General features: G+C 36.9%; 2 protein-coding genes across 9 annotated transcripts in view; one reads left to right on the forward strand and one right to left on the reverse strand.

The window, feature by feature from the left end:
* Positions 1 to 4,704: 4,704 nt before the first annotated feature.
* senp8 (SUMO peptidase family member, NEDD8 specific) lies at positions 4,705 to 9,555 on the reverse strand. The gene is made up of 2 exons (XM_084404426.1): positions 9,459 to 9,555; positions 4,705 to 7,411 (listed from the first exon to the last, which is right to left on the reverse strand). The coding sequence occupies exon 2, from the start codon at positions 7,389 to 7,391 to the stop codon at positions 6,759 to 6,761; it is 633 nt and encodes a 210-aa protein (XP_084260552.1). The 5' UTR covers positions 7,392 to 7,411; positions 9,459 to 9,555; the 3' UTR covers positions 4,705 to 6,758.
* A 162-nt stretch (positions 9,556 to 9,717) lies between these two features.
* The window catches only part of myo9aa (myosin IXAa), a 205,631-nt gene continuing 200,160 nt past the window's right edge, over positions 9,718 to 15,188 (forward strand). For 7 of the 8 annotated variants that reach the window (XM_084405054.1, XM_084405056.1, XM_084405058.1 and 4 more), the window contains exon 1: positions 9,732 to 10,069. The gene's annotated coding sequence lies outside the window, so the exon portion shown is untranslated. Of the gene's footprint in view, positions 10,070 to 15,188 lie in introns of all 8 variants that reach the window. The other variant, XM_084405057.1, reaches the window with a different exon arrangement.

Below are 15,188 nucleotides of genomic sequence, written 5' to 3' on the forward strand. Positions count from 1 at the left end.
GTTGTTTATATGTCTATGTGGTGTTTTTAATATGCTTTAAGACAAACCATGTGTAAATTCATTGCTGAGCATTTTCTCCTTAAAGGTGCAGTGAACCAAAGACAGTCTCAAAAACACGGTTTCCGTTGGTGTTTCTGACGTCACAAACTACCTTGTAACCAATCAGATCAACGTGTGATCGTCAACGAGTGGATCTCTGAGCTGAGTGAGTGAGTGGAGGCGGGGCTCATTTGCATATTCATAGAACCGCGTATACTAAATGAGGCAAGGGTGTCGAGTTACATTCAAGATATTTTAAGGCATAAGAAACATTTTTTCAAGGAAAAAAACATTTAAATAAGTAATTTTGGTGATCAAAGATGAGTTTTAAGTAGGGTTGCAAAATTTCCAGAAATTTTGGAAACTTTTCAGGATTATTTGGAAACTTTCGGAAACTTTTCAGGATTATTTGGAAATTTTCAGTTTTTGATATTCACTTTTAGAAAGTTTCTGGAAATTTACCAGAAATATTCAGCCCCTTTGCAACCCTAGTTTTAAGGGGGGACTTTAATGTTCTTCAAGGTTTACACTCGTTTTGACCAAATTTAAATCCTGAATGACTGGATAAGGATTTTTTGTCCACACTTTCAACATGATAAAAAAAACATATATATATATATATATATATATATATATATATATATATATATATATATATATATATATATATATATATTTTTTTTTTTTTCAAGAAAACCCATTTAAATATGTAATTTCAGTGATCAAAGATTAGTTTTAAGGGATAAAAATATTTCATTTTTAGTGCATTTCTCAGTTTGTGTGTAAAAACCATGAACGAGTGTTTTATGCAAGTGGACTTTTAGGTCAAAACCTGTGATATAGAATTATATTAAACACATTCAATTGTTGGCCTCAGATTTAGTTGACTGGAAAGTCAGCAAAGAGAGAAATTAGATATAAAAGAACTCAATTCCTAAGAAGTGCATCTCTAAAAGGTTATTTTTGTCATCATTTGTCATGTCTTCATGCTCAGCGGACTGTAGCCGTCCTTTCCACATCCAGTGACCTTCACATCTCCTGTCTTCATGATCATAAATCCATGCAGTTTTGTTTCTGGCTGAGGAATTTATCTTAAAGGAAGTTGCTGCTTATAGAAACCTGTCTGGTGGCTTTGTCATGAAATGTTTCTTGTTGTTGTTGCGGTATCTAAAAGACTTCTCGTTAAGCCTTTCTATAATTATCACCACAACTCTCTGAGGAAATTCTAGCTGAAATGAACAAACAAGGTCAGAGGTCATTTACCATTTGGTGCTAAATTTACTCCAGCCATGTTAACATCTCACTGGCAACTAAGTGTAGAACATTCCCAAACGACATATACTTTTACACACGTCAATCTTATCAGCTTCCTGACTCTCTCTGTCTCTTTGTGTGCGCCTGATAATAAAGTTGAGATCGGTTACAGACCTTTTGGAGAACGTGCAAAAGGCTATTCATGTTCACTGCATGATCTCAAGTTACAAACCTCATACTGTAACACACAGTGTTTTGATTCAGGGCCCAAAATGGGTGTGTGAGATCAATAACACACTCTTCACATCACACTCGACATTCCTTCGTCATCTATTGTCAGAATACAATGACTCTAAAAATGTCATGTGTGGCCAGTAAAGAGATACACTTCAAACACATGCGATGCGAGTGTAGACATCTTAAAGTTTTCCCAATAATATTCACTTATTTTTTTCTTCTGCAAATATCACAATTATAAGTTCATAAATATTTATTCCCCCCTGAACTAACTTTACTTTGACATAAAAAGGATAATTTATCTGATATATTTTAGAGCACTTCACACAGTCTTATGTGTCTCTGCGATATCCTGTTTTATTTTATTGGTAACACTTTACAATAAGGTTAATTAGTTAATGTGTTAACTAACCTGAACTAACCATAAGCAATACATTTGTTACATTATTTATCAATCTTTGTTAATGTTAGTTAATAATAATACAGTTGTTCATGTTAGTTCACAGCGCATTAGCTAATGTTAACAAATACAACCTTTGATTTTAATAACATATGAGTAAATGTTGAAATTAAAATAACTAAGATTAATAAATGCTGAAGAAGTATTGTTCATTCTTAGTTCATGTTAACTAATGTAAATAACTAATGTTAACTAATGAACCTTATTGTACAGTGTTATCATTGTACTGTATGGGTGTTTTTGCATGTTGGTCACACCACATAACTTTGAGTTAATGGACAAAGATTTTTCAAATAATTATAAGCAGTTGTGTTAAAAAAAATTTGGGTACACTTTTGTTCGTGGCGACGTTGTTACAGTGTGCTTACTATAAGGTTATGGTTTGGTTTAGGGTTAGTTACTTTAGGTATAATTTACAGTTATTACTATAGTAACTGCATGTAACGTGTGGCAATGTCACTGTAAAATAGTTACCATACCTATACTTAAGCTTTTCTTTTCAATAATGCATTTCTACTTAAAACTTGCAAGTAAGTATCATATTATTTATATAGCATTTTTAAACGCACTTTAAGAAAACAATCATTAAGAATACATCCATGAAGAGCTATACACAATATAAGAACACAAAAATGTAATATAAATACAAAATATCAAATTATTATTAAAGCACGTCTATACAAAACGACGTTTAAAAACAGACACACATTCAGCAGATCTAATATCCACTCGCAAACTATTCCATAACTTTGGAGCCTTTACTACAAATGCTTTATTCTCCTTTAGATTTATACAATCTCTTCATTATGACTATACCCTGAAATTTTTGCATGCATGCATATGCTATTTAACCCAACAGTCGGGTTATTTCTAGAAATTACCCAACGATTTTAAAAGTGACCCAATATTTTTTTGGAAAATAACCCAACATATTGACCCAATATGTGTAACCCAACGGTTGGGTTAAACAAATAACCCAACGTTTTTTACTGTGCATTTTAATGCATTGAAATATTAATAGATCCTTACAAAAAAAAAAAACCAAGTTTGCATATATAGTCCTTGACATATTCTCACCCACAGCAAGTTAAATCCCAGCAGGCCGGTTAGCCAGAGCGCTGGATTCGAGCTTTTGAAGCGCTGTGAAGGAGGGCCTGAAATGTGTTTACACTTCTGTGGAGATCTGCAGGACATTACAGGGCAGTTTAAGAGGACGTGGATGAGGTGTGCAGTCCCAGAGCTGAGATCACGAAGGTCAGGACCCCCTCACAGAGATAATGTGAAACACCTGAAGCCCTCGAGGAGCTCCGAGAGCTTTGTACTGGTGGAAAAAACCTGGAAATGTGAGACCCACCGCGATCAACACCGATAACCGCTGCATTATGGACTGAGAGTTTCATGCCAAATGGGTCGTTTGTTGCATATAGACAAAAATGATTCGTTTTTGACTAATAATTAATTAGAATGTTAAGAATTTGAATGCTATATAGTTTTTGACTTTAAGATTGTCCACAACAATATTCAAAGGCAAAGTTTTGTTTTCAAAACATATTTTAATCCATGTACTCTCCTAGTTTCTGTAAATTTCATTTATTTAAAGTCCCCCTGTGGTGAAAATCAAGCTTTTAATGTTGTTTATATGTCTATGTGGTGTTTTTAATGTGCTTTAAGACAAACCATGTGCAAATTCATTGCTGAGTATTTTCTCCTTAAAACTGCAGTGAACCAAAGACACGGGTTGAAATCGCTGGTGTTTCTGACGTCACAAACCACCTTGTAACCAATCAGATCAACGTGTGATCGTCAACCAGTGGATCTCTGAGCTGAGTGAGTGAGTGGAGGCGGGGCTCATTTGCATATTCATAGAACCGCGTATACTAAATAAGGCAAGGGTGTCGAGTTACATTCAAGCTATTTTAAGGTATTAAGAAACATTTTTTCAAAGAAAAAAAACATTTAAATATGTCATTTTGAAGATCAAAGATGAGTTTTAAGGGGGGACTTTAATGTTCTTCAAGGTTTACACTCGTTTTGACCAAATTTAAATCCTGAATGACTGGATAAGGATTTTTTGTTCACACTTTCAACATGATAAAACAAATTACAAAAAGTGGAGATTTTTATTCGCAAAAGGCAACTGATCGCCTTACATTTTTTGAGTTTTGCCAACTTATTCGGGTCTAAACCGTTGATTGCAAGCCGTCGCGATATGCATATCACAATATACATTTGTGATATTTCGATAAATTGTGCAGCCCTATTACACGTGGATTTTAAAATAGTAGCACTACTTTTAAAATAATTTTTGCAAGATTAATGTTAAGTGGGAGATTTAGTAGTGATTAATGTTTTGTTATGCTAATTTAGAAGAATTTCTGTTAATGTTGCTTTTAGGATAGTTACCATCATGATGACAATGATTTGAGAGCAAATAAAACCTTTATATCGCTGCACTCATACAGTAAGTGCTACTGTATAACATACTACTGTGAACATGTTAACAAATGAGTCTGTTAGCAAACTAGCTAGCTACGTTTATACCAATAAAAGTGTTCACATTGAGATTACATGAAAGTTTTAAATTAAATGTATGAATTAGTGTACTCAAACATTTCAAGTTAAGAACAAATAAAATGTACAAGTAAAAATCCTCCAGAGAACCTGGGACCCTGAGAAATATTCACTGGAGTAAACAGACTGACAACTTGCCCCGGTCTCCAACACTTAAACCCAAACGATTTTTTATTTTATTGTGAATAAGATATTTCTTAACAATGTCAGTAGTTCAATACCATTAGTGAACTGATCTAGGATTTGAATACTCTTCTAGGTTGCTGCATGTGTTCATGCATATAGTCTTGATGTAGATTAGCAGCACAATCGGCTTTTATGCAAATAAATAAGACAAAGGTTACAACACCAACACATGACAGAGAGAAAATAATGACGTAATGCTTCACACTCAATGGTTTAACTATAATACTGGTATAGTAAAGTGACCTGCACTGCAATAGACACGTGTGTGTGTGCGTGTGTGTTTTTTATTGGGATGAAACAATGTGCTCATTCTTATCTGCTTCATTCAGTTCATACAGCTGAAGAATAAACTCTTATACAATCATGCATTTGAGGTTATGAAGCATCTCTTCAGCTCAGAGTGAGAAGATGAACTTGGTCAAATAAAAAGACAGTGACGACACAGATCACATTCTCTGTCTTTTCTCAAAATAAGCCCTGAGCAAAAGGTCTTGTAAACAAGCATCACATTCACTTACTCGCTTCATGCTACTAATCAGCAACAATACGTTCTCAATCTACCAACTTGTGCTGATAACCGATTAGTTACACCGATCACAAGCCTCTTCTCGGATGAAGGATCATAGATGTGTTCTTAAAGGGACAGCGCATCCAGAAAATCAAACGGTCGGTCATTGTTTACTCGATTTTATTTCCTTAATGTAAAGACAAAATTAGATTTTTTTTTGCAGAAACAACAGTGAAAGTTAATGGGGACTGATGATGTCAAGCTCAAATGAAGTTGTTCATATGACTTGTGACCTATATTTCAAATCTTCTGAAGCCTCATGATAGATCTGTGACAAGAAATGTGTCCACAAATTCAAAGTTGGAGCGAAACGATTGGTTAAGACGACGTGTCTTCATGCGCCATCATTGAACATATGCAAATAAAAATAGGATTTGAGGGAAACAACTTCTTAAATTTATACTACTTTTTATACTTTAATGGCGTCACTGTTGGAGCTTGACCGACTGGTCCACATTTACAGTCATTATATGAACAAAACAGTGTAAAGATTGCGGATCTCACTTCTGGTTTCGGGTTTGGAGTGACATGAAGGTCATCGTTTACTCGTCCTCACGTGTGATTTTATTTCCTTAATGTAAAGACAAAATTAGATTTTTTTTTGCAGAAACAACAGTGAAAGTTAATGGGGACTGATGATGTCAAGCTCAAATGAAGTTGTTCATATGACTTGTGACCTAGATTGCAAATCTTCTGAAGCCTCATGATAGATCTGTGACAAGAAATGTGTCCACAAATTCAAAGTTGGAGCGAAACGATTGGTTAAGACGACGTGTCTTCATGCGCCATCATTGAACATATGCGAATAAAAATAAGATTTGAGGGGAACAACTTCTTAAATGTCTGCTTTTACTTCACACAAAGCCATTGCATGACTTCAGAAGACTAAGAATATAGCGCATGATTCATATGAACTACTTTTTATACTTTAATGGCGTCACTTTTGGAGCTTGACCGACTGGTCCACATTTACAGTCATTATATGAACAAAACAGTGTAAAGACTGTGGATCTCACTTCTGGGTTCGGGTTTGGAGTGACATGAAGGCGGGTAACGGCGCGCTTTTGGTGTTTCCCATTCTTTAAAGAGTTTGGCAAACAATCTTTTAAGAGGCGCATGCTGTTTCATCCATGCAGGATTGAGAATGATAGATATGTGCGTTCACTGTTTGTGTTTACATATGTGTGTGTACTGTGTATAATCATTTTCTATATATATATAAATACACACGCATGCATGTAAGAAATATTTGCATTTATATTATATATAAATATTTTATATATAAATAACAAATTTTCTTAAATGTATGCATGCATGTGTGTGTGTATTTATATATAGAAAATAATTACATAATTTATTTTGGCGATTAATCGTTGCACAGCCCATGTTCACTGGCTAATAGAGTTCATGCAAACATAACGACGCTTTTACGAGCTCAACTAGTCATTCCTTGGCGAGTCTCTGTATTAGCGAATACCACTCTGTCCGTTTGCGTGTAATGTATGTGGGTGTTATGATCTGAGCGGGCAGGAGCGGACAGCCTTCGACTCTCACACTCTCACACAGAGCCTCGGCGTTACAGATCACGTACATGCCACAGTCAAAGCTGTTCTGCTGCGAGGGGCTTTGCTCCTCTACAAAAGGCACTTTCTCTCCTAGAAAAGCTTCCAGTTTTGCTGCGATACGTTGTGCGTGCAATGAGTTCCCTCCATTTTGAGAGTCGAAGTGTGTGAACTGACCGGTGTCTCGTTGATAGAGAAGCAAACTCCAGTGGGAGCCGCCGGCCGTCTGATTGGCGTTATCATTGACCGGCAGAAAAAGCCACTGTCGAGTCGCGAGACTCAGCGGCTCCAGGAACACGGCGAGCTCCTCTTGACTCGAAGCGTACTTGATGAACTGAGCGACTTCGGGGCTGATGAAGCACACCTTCTCGCTCAGACTCTTGAAGCGCTCCGCTGCGAAGTACTCGAAGGCGAAACCGATGACCTGGTCGTTGAGCCAGTGCGGTCCGTTTAACAGTGCCACATCTGAGCGCCGCAGAAGACTGTCCTGGAAGCTCAACACCACTGGATCCATCCTCGACGCAACACGAGTTACTGTGGGCATGACAATTCAGAGATTTTACTCATTTACATATGTAGTACCATATTAAAGGGGTCATCGGATGCCCATTTTCCACAAGCTGGTATGATTCTTTAGGGTCTTCATGTAAAGTTTGTAACATACTTTGGTTAAAATTCCAAACAACACCCTTTTTACCTCCTTAAAAACGACCCGTTTCGGTGCATGTCTCTTTAAATGATAATGAGCAACTGCTACCCCCCCCCACACCTTCTCTTCCATGGGGCAAGTCGACACAAGACACGTAAAGCGTTGGTTTACTTTACATGTGCCTTGGCGGACAGTACACAAATAGCTGAGGGTGGAAATATGCTAATACGGTAAATATGCTAATAATAGTGGGCGGAGCATGAGCAATATGACATCACATTGCTCAGAAAATCCAAACGGCTTGATTATTGAGAGTGTTTAGGCTTTTTGAGGATTAAACAAAAGGAGCGAATGGATTTTTTTCATTGTATGGTGGTTGTGTCCACACACTGCAAAGACACATTTATATGCAAACACCATATAAAAGTGAATTTTGCATCTGATGACCCCTTTAATACCATGTTATATGAATCTATTTGTCTATAACAGTGGTATCCAAATGGCAGACCGGGTTCCATCCGGACCGAGGAACATAATTGCGCCATTTTACCGTCAAAGTGCATCAAAACAATGGAGCGGTTCACACCACAAAAGTGCTCAGGGTCATTTACGGTAATGATCTTTCTGAGCTACATTGGCGTTCAAAAGTTTGGGATCTGTACGATTTTTTATGTCTCTTCTGCTCACCAAGGCTGCATTTATTTGATTAAAATATATATATAAAAAAAAACTGTAATATTGTGAAATATTATTACAATTTAAAATAACTGTTTTCTATTTTAATATATTTTAAACTGTAATTTATTCCTGTGATGGTAAAGCTGAATTTTCAGCATCATTACTCCAGTCTTCAGAGTCACATGATCCTTCAGAAATCATTCTAATGATGATTTGCTGCTCAAGAAACATTCATTATTATTGAAAACAGGTGTGCACAATTTGTTTTCAGGATTCTTTGATGAATAGAAAGTTCAAAAGAACAGCATTTATTTGAAATAGAATCTTTTGTAACATTATAAATGTCTTTACTGACACTTTACTGTTAAATTTAATGCATCCTTGCTGAATAAAAGTATTCATTTCTTTCATTTCTTTTCGAAAAAAATAAAATATTACTGACGCCAAACTTTTAAACGTTAGTGTATAATGTTACAAAAGCTTTCTATTTCAGATAAATGCTGTTCTTTTGAACTTTCTATTCATCAAAGAATCCTGGAAAAAAAATTGTAAACAAATGTTTACAAGAGACCGGACAACGGAAGCTGCAATAATCTTTTCTTCACTATTGTAATAATGTATATCAGAGTGAAACGGATTCTCAAACAAGAACAGATGTAAGGCGGGGCTTTATTTTGTCCGTGGGGAATTGATTGGATGGTTGTGGTTTGCTATTGGTGGATCTCATGTGAGTGACAGGTTGCCCCGCCCTCGCGGCAGTAAACACGTCATTAGAGAAGAGAAGTCGTTGCAAGAGGGAGGGGAAGTTATTTTGATTCAAGTTTGCGAGGCACATGAATTAATAATGTGCACGGATAAATAATGTATGCTAAATATTGCATAAAAAAAAACAAGAATCATCTATTTTTATGTCATGCTGACTTTAACCATCTATCTTTTATTCTACAAACACTTGACGCCACAAAAGTACTTTCTATTTTTCTTACCACTCTATTGCACTTACTTTACTTCTAGTACATCCTCTGACTCCCTGTATTATATGTAGGTGACTTTAAAATAATAGACTATTTAAACTGTTATTTATTTTAAACGTGCTCACCATAACTTTAAGTTGTCTTATTCGTCTCATTGCACAATCACTAGTAAGTTACTGCACTGCGCAATGAAACAGGCCAAACAAACACGATCACATCTCAAAGCTCACTGCATTCTTCATCTGTTTAAAAATCACATCGACAACATATTGTTTGTTACCTTGCAAAAGAAACAGTCCCCACAGTAAGCCTTCATAGCGTCCACCTTCCTCTACCACAAGCGCGATGAGGTGCCGTAAACCGCTTCTGTTGTCATAGAAAATGTCGCGCTTCTACACTTTTTGCGACAGTGTTGAGGGGCAGGGCACGTACACGCCTTTTTCCAATGCCAGACGGTGATTGGCTTACCGCAGAGTGACGCAACTAGGACGTTCTGCCTGTCTGAAAGGCAGCCACCGCCCATCGCCGCAACTGACTCCGCCCATTCCGCAGCGAGTACGCGCAGCGCGCGTCTGGACGCTGATGAGAAGCAGCACTGATTAAGCAGAAAAAAAACAGAAAGGAGTTTCAAGCGAGCGACTCCCACGAGAAAAGAAACGCCGCACTGTTCGGAAATTTCAATGGGAAGAAGATTGTAGTCATTTTTTGAATCAAAATGGCAGAGTGGCACGTATGTTCGGACACGGGAAAGTTGCAACGGATAATTTGAGAGAGAGAGAGAGACAATTCTGGGATATTAGTGGACTCGAGCTGCGCTGGATTTGATCCGTCCTTAAAGGAGAAGCGCAGCAAACACTGGATTTTTTTTTTTTTTACACTGAACTCAGAGAGGTGAGATTTGATGTGTTGAAATTATTTTCACTTATGCTTTCGGCGAATTACACAAACTTAACTTATCCTGACTCGAAGTTTCCCTGCATCTCCTGCTTTATGTCTATGGTTACTGCGCGCGCTAACTCGTGGCACACCATACGTGCAAAACAATATTGTGATATTTCTTTTGATTCAGTGTCAACAGACATCAGCATTACTAGTGAATGGTGCTACTGGTTTAAATGTGTTAGGATAACTTTAAGCTGGCATTTATGTGCGGCTGAATAAACAACCTTATTTAAGGTGTGACAGATGTCATGGGTGGAGATGATGATGATGAGGAGGAGGATGATGATGATGATGATGGTTCATTTATTATTGAAGACTCACTTCAGTCCCAGTACTGCAGTAATCATGGGCCAAATCTGCACAGTCATCCGGACCCAGTCACAATGTTTCATTTCTCTCTCTCTCTCTCTCTCTCTCTCTCTCTCTCTCTCTCTCTCTCTCTCTCTCTCTCTCTCTCTCTCTCTCTCTCTCTCTCTCTCTCTCTCGTTCTCGTTCTAAAAGTGTGTGGCCACTTTTAAGTCAAGAGTTAAAGGTTAAAGGTGTGTGAATGTCATTGCGTTTAAATGGCAAAGTATCAAACCAATTGGCATCTGCAAACAAACGATGCTACAGATTTTCTCAGAACTAACATCACTTTTCTGAACCGTTTCGCGTGACTTTTAACCTGGAATCTGGGATTTTTAGTGGATAAGTCAGTTCACCTCAAGTTCACTCAGGTGTCACCACAGGTGTAGCTCATCACATTAACTTGTCATCATGTTCCAGTGACATTTGACTATCACGAAGTGTCAAAATCAAACAGTTTTTTTTTAAGTCCCCAGGAAATAAATTGTTTTTGGCTTTTAGAAAAGAAAAGAAAAGAATTTTGGGTTTTAGTATGAATATGTTAGTCTTACTGTTATCTATAAGCTAGTGTGCTCCAAAACCATGACAAAATTCGCATTAAAAAAGATAAAGGCTAAGCAGTATAGTCCGGATCAATGACATCACTCTGCACTTGAGCTTCTCATCAGATTTCCCGTCCAATCAAATGCTCTCTAGAATCTGAAGCTCCGCCCCCTACATTATAAACGTAGTTTTTGAAGATGAAATCGGTCACTTTTCACACATTTACTATTTTCTACATGGTGAATGGCACATAGTGCACTATATAGGGGATAGTGAATGATTCAGACAGTGTAAATGTGGCACATAGTGCACTATATAGGGGATAGTGAATGATTCAGACAGTGCAAATTGAATTCTGCACAGAATGCTGTATTTTAAAGCGATATGGAGGAGATTATGAGGAGAATTGGTTAAGAGATTTGTGAGAAAACTGTGGCTTCATCGAGCTCAGTGGCTCTGGCCGAGCTGTGATGTTAACGAAACGCTATTGGCTATTTAAAAAAGGGGCGGAGCTGTTGGATATGCCCCGCCCCTTCTTCCTGTTTCAGTGGAAATTCAGTGGGCGTTTAAACATCAATATATCTGTTGTTTATCATTTGAAACCTAACAAACGCTTTTGTTTTGCATGCTCTTGAAAATCAATACCACTTGGTTTGATACTTTATTTATTTGAATGCAGTTCATTTATTGTTCCTTAAATGTCCAAATGCTGTTTGGGATCAACTTCACATTTTATTACCGAGTTAACTGAGGAGAGTTTGCTCTTGTTGGTGACAGTGTTGTTCCCCAGCACAGGTGATGTGAGGAATGTGAAGGGTTTGTCTCAGCTGTTGGAGATTGTGCCAAGACATGACTTTACTCTGACAACTGGCCTTGTATACGACACCCCAGATATGAGCTAGTGTGGTCTGCATGCATGCTTTTCAACCGGATTCATAAGTTAACACTGTTACTGTCCTAAATGCATGCGCTTACAAGAAAGCACTGTGCCAGTGGTGAAATCAAAGTCCTGAATTGTATTAACATGACACTTATTTTAAGCATATACCATGTTTGCTGTCATTTCATGTAAAACAACAAGAAAAAAACAACTACTACGACCTTTTGTTCAAATTCAGAAGATTCTTGAGATGTCTTTGTAGAGAGGCTTTCAGTCTGAAACCAAATCACATCACAGGTTTAAAATTCCTTGTTATTAAATATTAACAGCGAGCAGAAATAGAAGTTGCATCATAGAGCCTGGAGGGAAAGGTAGAGCCGGATGAGAATCAGTCAAACACGCATTTTAGTGACTATCGTTTTTCTGCATTTTCTGTTATAGTTGCTAAGTTAAATTTTATTAAACAAAAAGCATGTCTAATTAATTGAAATCATGAAAGTTTAGGCTAACCCTATGAAATGTGTTTTATTCCGTTTTATGGTTTAATTCGATTTTAATAATCATTTAATTAATTCTTAAAACTTTAACAATTTATTCATTTATTAAAAAGGGCCCTATGCATTTTCCACCCTATACATTTTTGTGTTGTCTTTTAATTTTTCAGGATTTATGATTTAATACAAATTTATCTTCAAAAACTGTAGTAATCAAATGAAGGCATAAAACATTGCTAATTTAATTAATATCTTACATGTAATCAAAGGAAAAGGCAACAATTTATTTAATCTTTTAGCAAAGCACTGCATAGCAAAGGTTACCTGTTGAAATTAAGAAAATTAAAAAATTAAGAAAGATGATCAAATTCCTTTAAAAATCAAGAAAAATGATCAAATTCCTTTAAAAATCAAGTTTTGATGATTTTATTTATTATTATTATTATTATTATTATTACTACTACTACTATTACTACTACTACTTTGAGCAGTACATCCTAATGTATGATAGTAATATATTTCTGTCAAAGTTTCTTCAAGTTAGACCTTTTATTTGACAGGTTGTCGTGACTTTTTCTAATATAATTTGATAATTTTTATTAAATTAAATGGTGACGTGACTGAAGTTTGTCCTCATATAGTGAGACTATAAAATATAAAAACTTTAAATAGCAATATTTAGTGGATATCACGATTTGAATTGTGTTTTGGCCTCAGTTTGATATATTACTCCAAAATTTGCCAAATTTTTAAGCTATAAATGACAGAAGCGTTTTACTGTAAATTCCTTTTTTTACGACTGGATTCCAGTCCGCCCACGTTTTCCGCATGCCGGAAATCATTGGGTACTGTAGATGAGTCTAGCTTGTAGGAGAAATCTGGAGCATTTTTGGACCACAACAATAAGAGGAAACTGCCATAGGAAGTAGTGAAACTCACGGCCATCAAGTTGCCTGGATTTGACTTTGAATGGGACGCGGTAATCCATAATTCAGGCCCTGACGCTGCAGAAACACTGCGTTCAATGATCTGACGAAAACCTTGAAGTCCCCCTGTGGTGGAAGTCAAGCTTTTAATGTTGTTTTTAATATGTTTTAAGACAAACCATGTGTAAATTCATAAGTCGTCACCATTTGCTGAGTGTTTTCTCCTTAAAACTGCAGTGAACCAAAGACAGTCTCAAACACACGCTTTGAAATCGTTGGTGTTTCTGACGTCACAAACTACCTTGTAACCAATCAGATCAACGTGTGATCGTCAACGAGTGAGTGGAGGCGGGGCTCATTTGCATATTCATAGAACCGCGTATACTAAAGGCAAGGGTGTCGAGTTACATTCAAGCTATTTTAAGGCATGAAGAAGTTTTTTTTTTTCCAAGAAAACCCATTTAAATATGTAATTTTGGTGATCAATTAGATTTAAGGGATAAAAATATTTCATTTTTAGTGCATTTCTCAGTTTGTGTGTAAAAACCATGAACGAGTGTTTTATGCAAGTGGACTTTTAGGTTAAAAAACCCCTGTGATATAGAATTATATTAAACACATTCATTTGTTGGCCTCAGATTTGAGTGGAGGCGGGGCTCATTTGCATATTCATAGAACCGCGTATACTAAATGAGGCAGGGGTGTCGAGTTACATTCAAGATATTTTAAGGCATTAAGAAAAGAACAGGCATGAAAACTCCTCACCTTTCGGCGAAAATCGCCGTTTTAAAACCTAAAAGGGTCACCTACGTGATTTGTGCAGATCCGATGAGAAAATATTTATTGGGGGTGGGGGGGTCGTGGTCGAGGCCGAGGCCAGCATTTATCCCCTATAAAGTTACCATAAACTTCGCAGCTTTAAAAAACAATCATCATTCCTAATGCCGAAACATGACAGCCAATATGAGTCAGAGTAACGTTAGGGCAGAAATGTTTTCAAAGTCTTTTACACCGTGAGTCTGACAACTGGACACACTGCCGATCAAAGAACCGCACGTCGGAAAGCAAGCCTGAGGTAAGTTAGTTTACAATGTTAACTGTCCTGTCAGATACAGACAGCAATGTTGCCAATGGCATTATTTTTAATTTTGACATAGTGGGCGAGATGATATCGCGAGCGCGCGGGCGCCGTGATCGCTGAGCGAGCAGGAACAAGTAACAGTTAAGCAGTGTTATTCATTGCGCGGCTCGCGAGCCTCATGTGGCCAGCCAAGCTTTAATTTGTGGCTCGCATGGCGGTAAATAATACGGTGATATGATAATGCATTCACTAGAGATATTTCATAAAAACATTAATAACAAGTACATAACCCGTTAAAAACTTAAAGTGTCAGCTCTATTACAAATAATTTCGATCGGATTTAAAGGGGTGGTTTATAGAGAGAACGTGAAAAAACTTGATCGATTGAAAACCGAAACTGAAAGGACGACGTATGACGCGCTGAACGAGCTGTTCTCCTGATGAATAAAGTGTCATATAAATGAGTATCCTTTCATTCTATAATTCTCCTTTCACTCAGCATCTGTGAAGTGAGGCAGGACAACGGCTCACCAGTCCTTGTTTCAGATTATCATATAGACGACTGGTTTGGGGCATTTTTAATAAGTGATAAATAGTAGTAAATAGTTTTTTTTTCTCTGACACCCGATGAAACACGTAGATCAGCGGCCCATTGGTTCTTTTCTTGATTTACACTGGGCTAGCCCAATCACATCTTTAATGTGAAGTATAGAAATATACTCTTTCAAGTATAGAAATTAGTACAAAACTAATTATGAAAGTTTCCTCTATTTTTTAGTGCATTTGTTTTACAATATAT

Source organism: Rutilus rutilus (assembly GCF_951802725.1).
Source record: "Rutilus rutilus genome assembly, chromosome: 3".
In the NCBI taxonomy this organism is placed as follows: domain Eukaryota; kingdom Metazoa; phylum Chordata; class Actinopteri; order Cypriniformes; family Leuciscidae; genus Rutilus; species Rutilus rutilus.

Excerpts from the sequence above, each read along its gene's own strand:
- senp8 (XM_084404426.1), bottom strand. The coding sequence starts at position 7,391 with ATGGATCCAGTGGTGTTGAGCTTCCAGGACAGTCTTCTGCGGCGCTCA.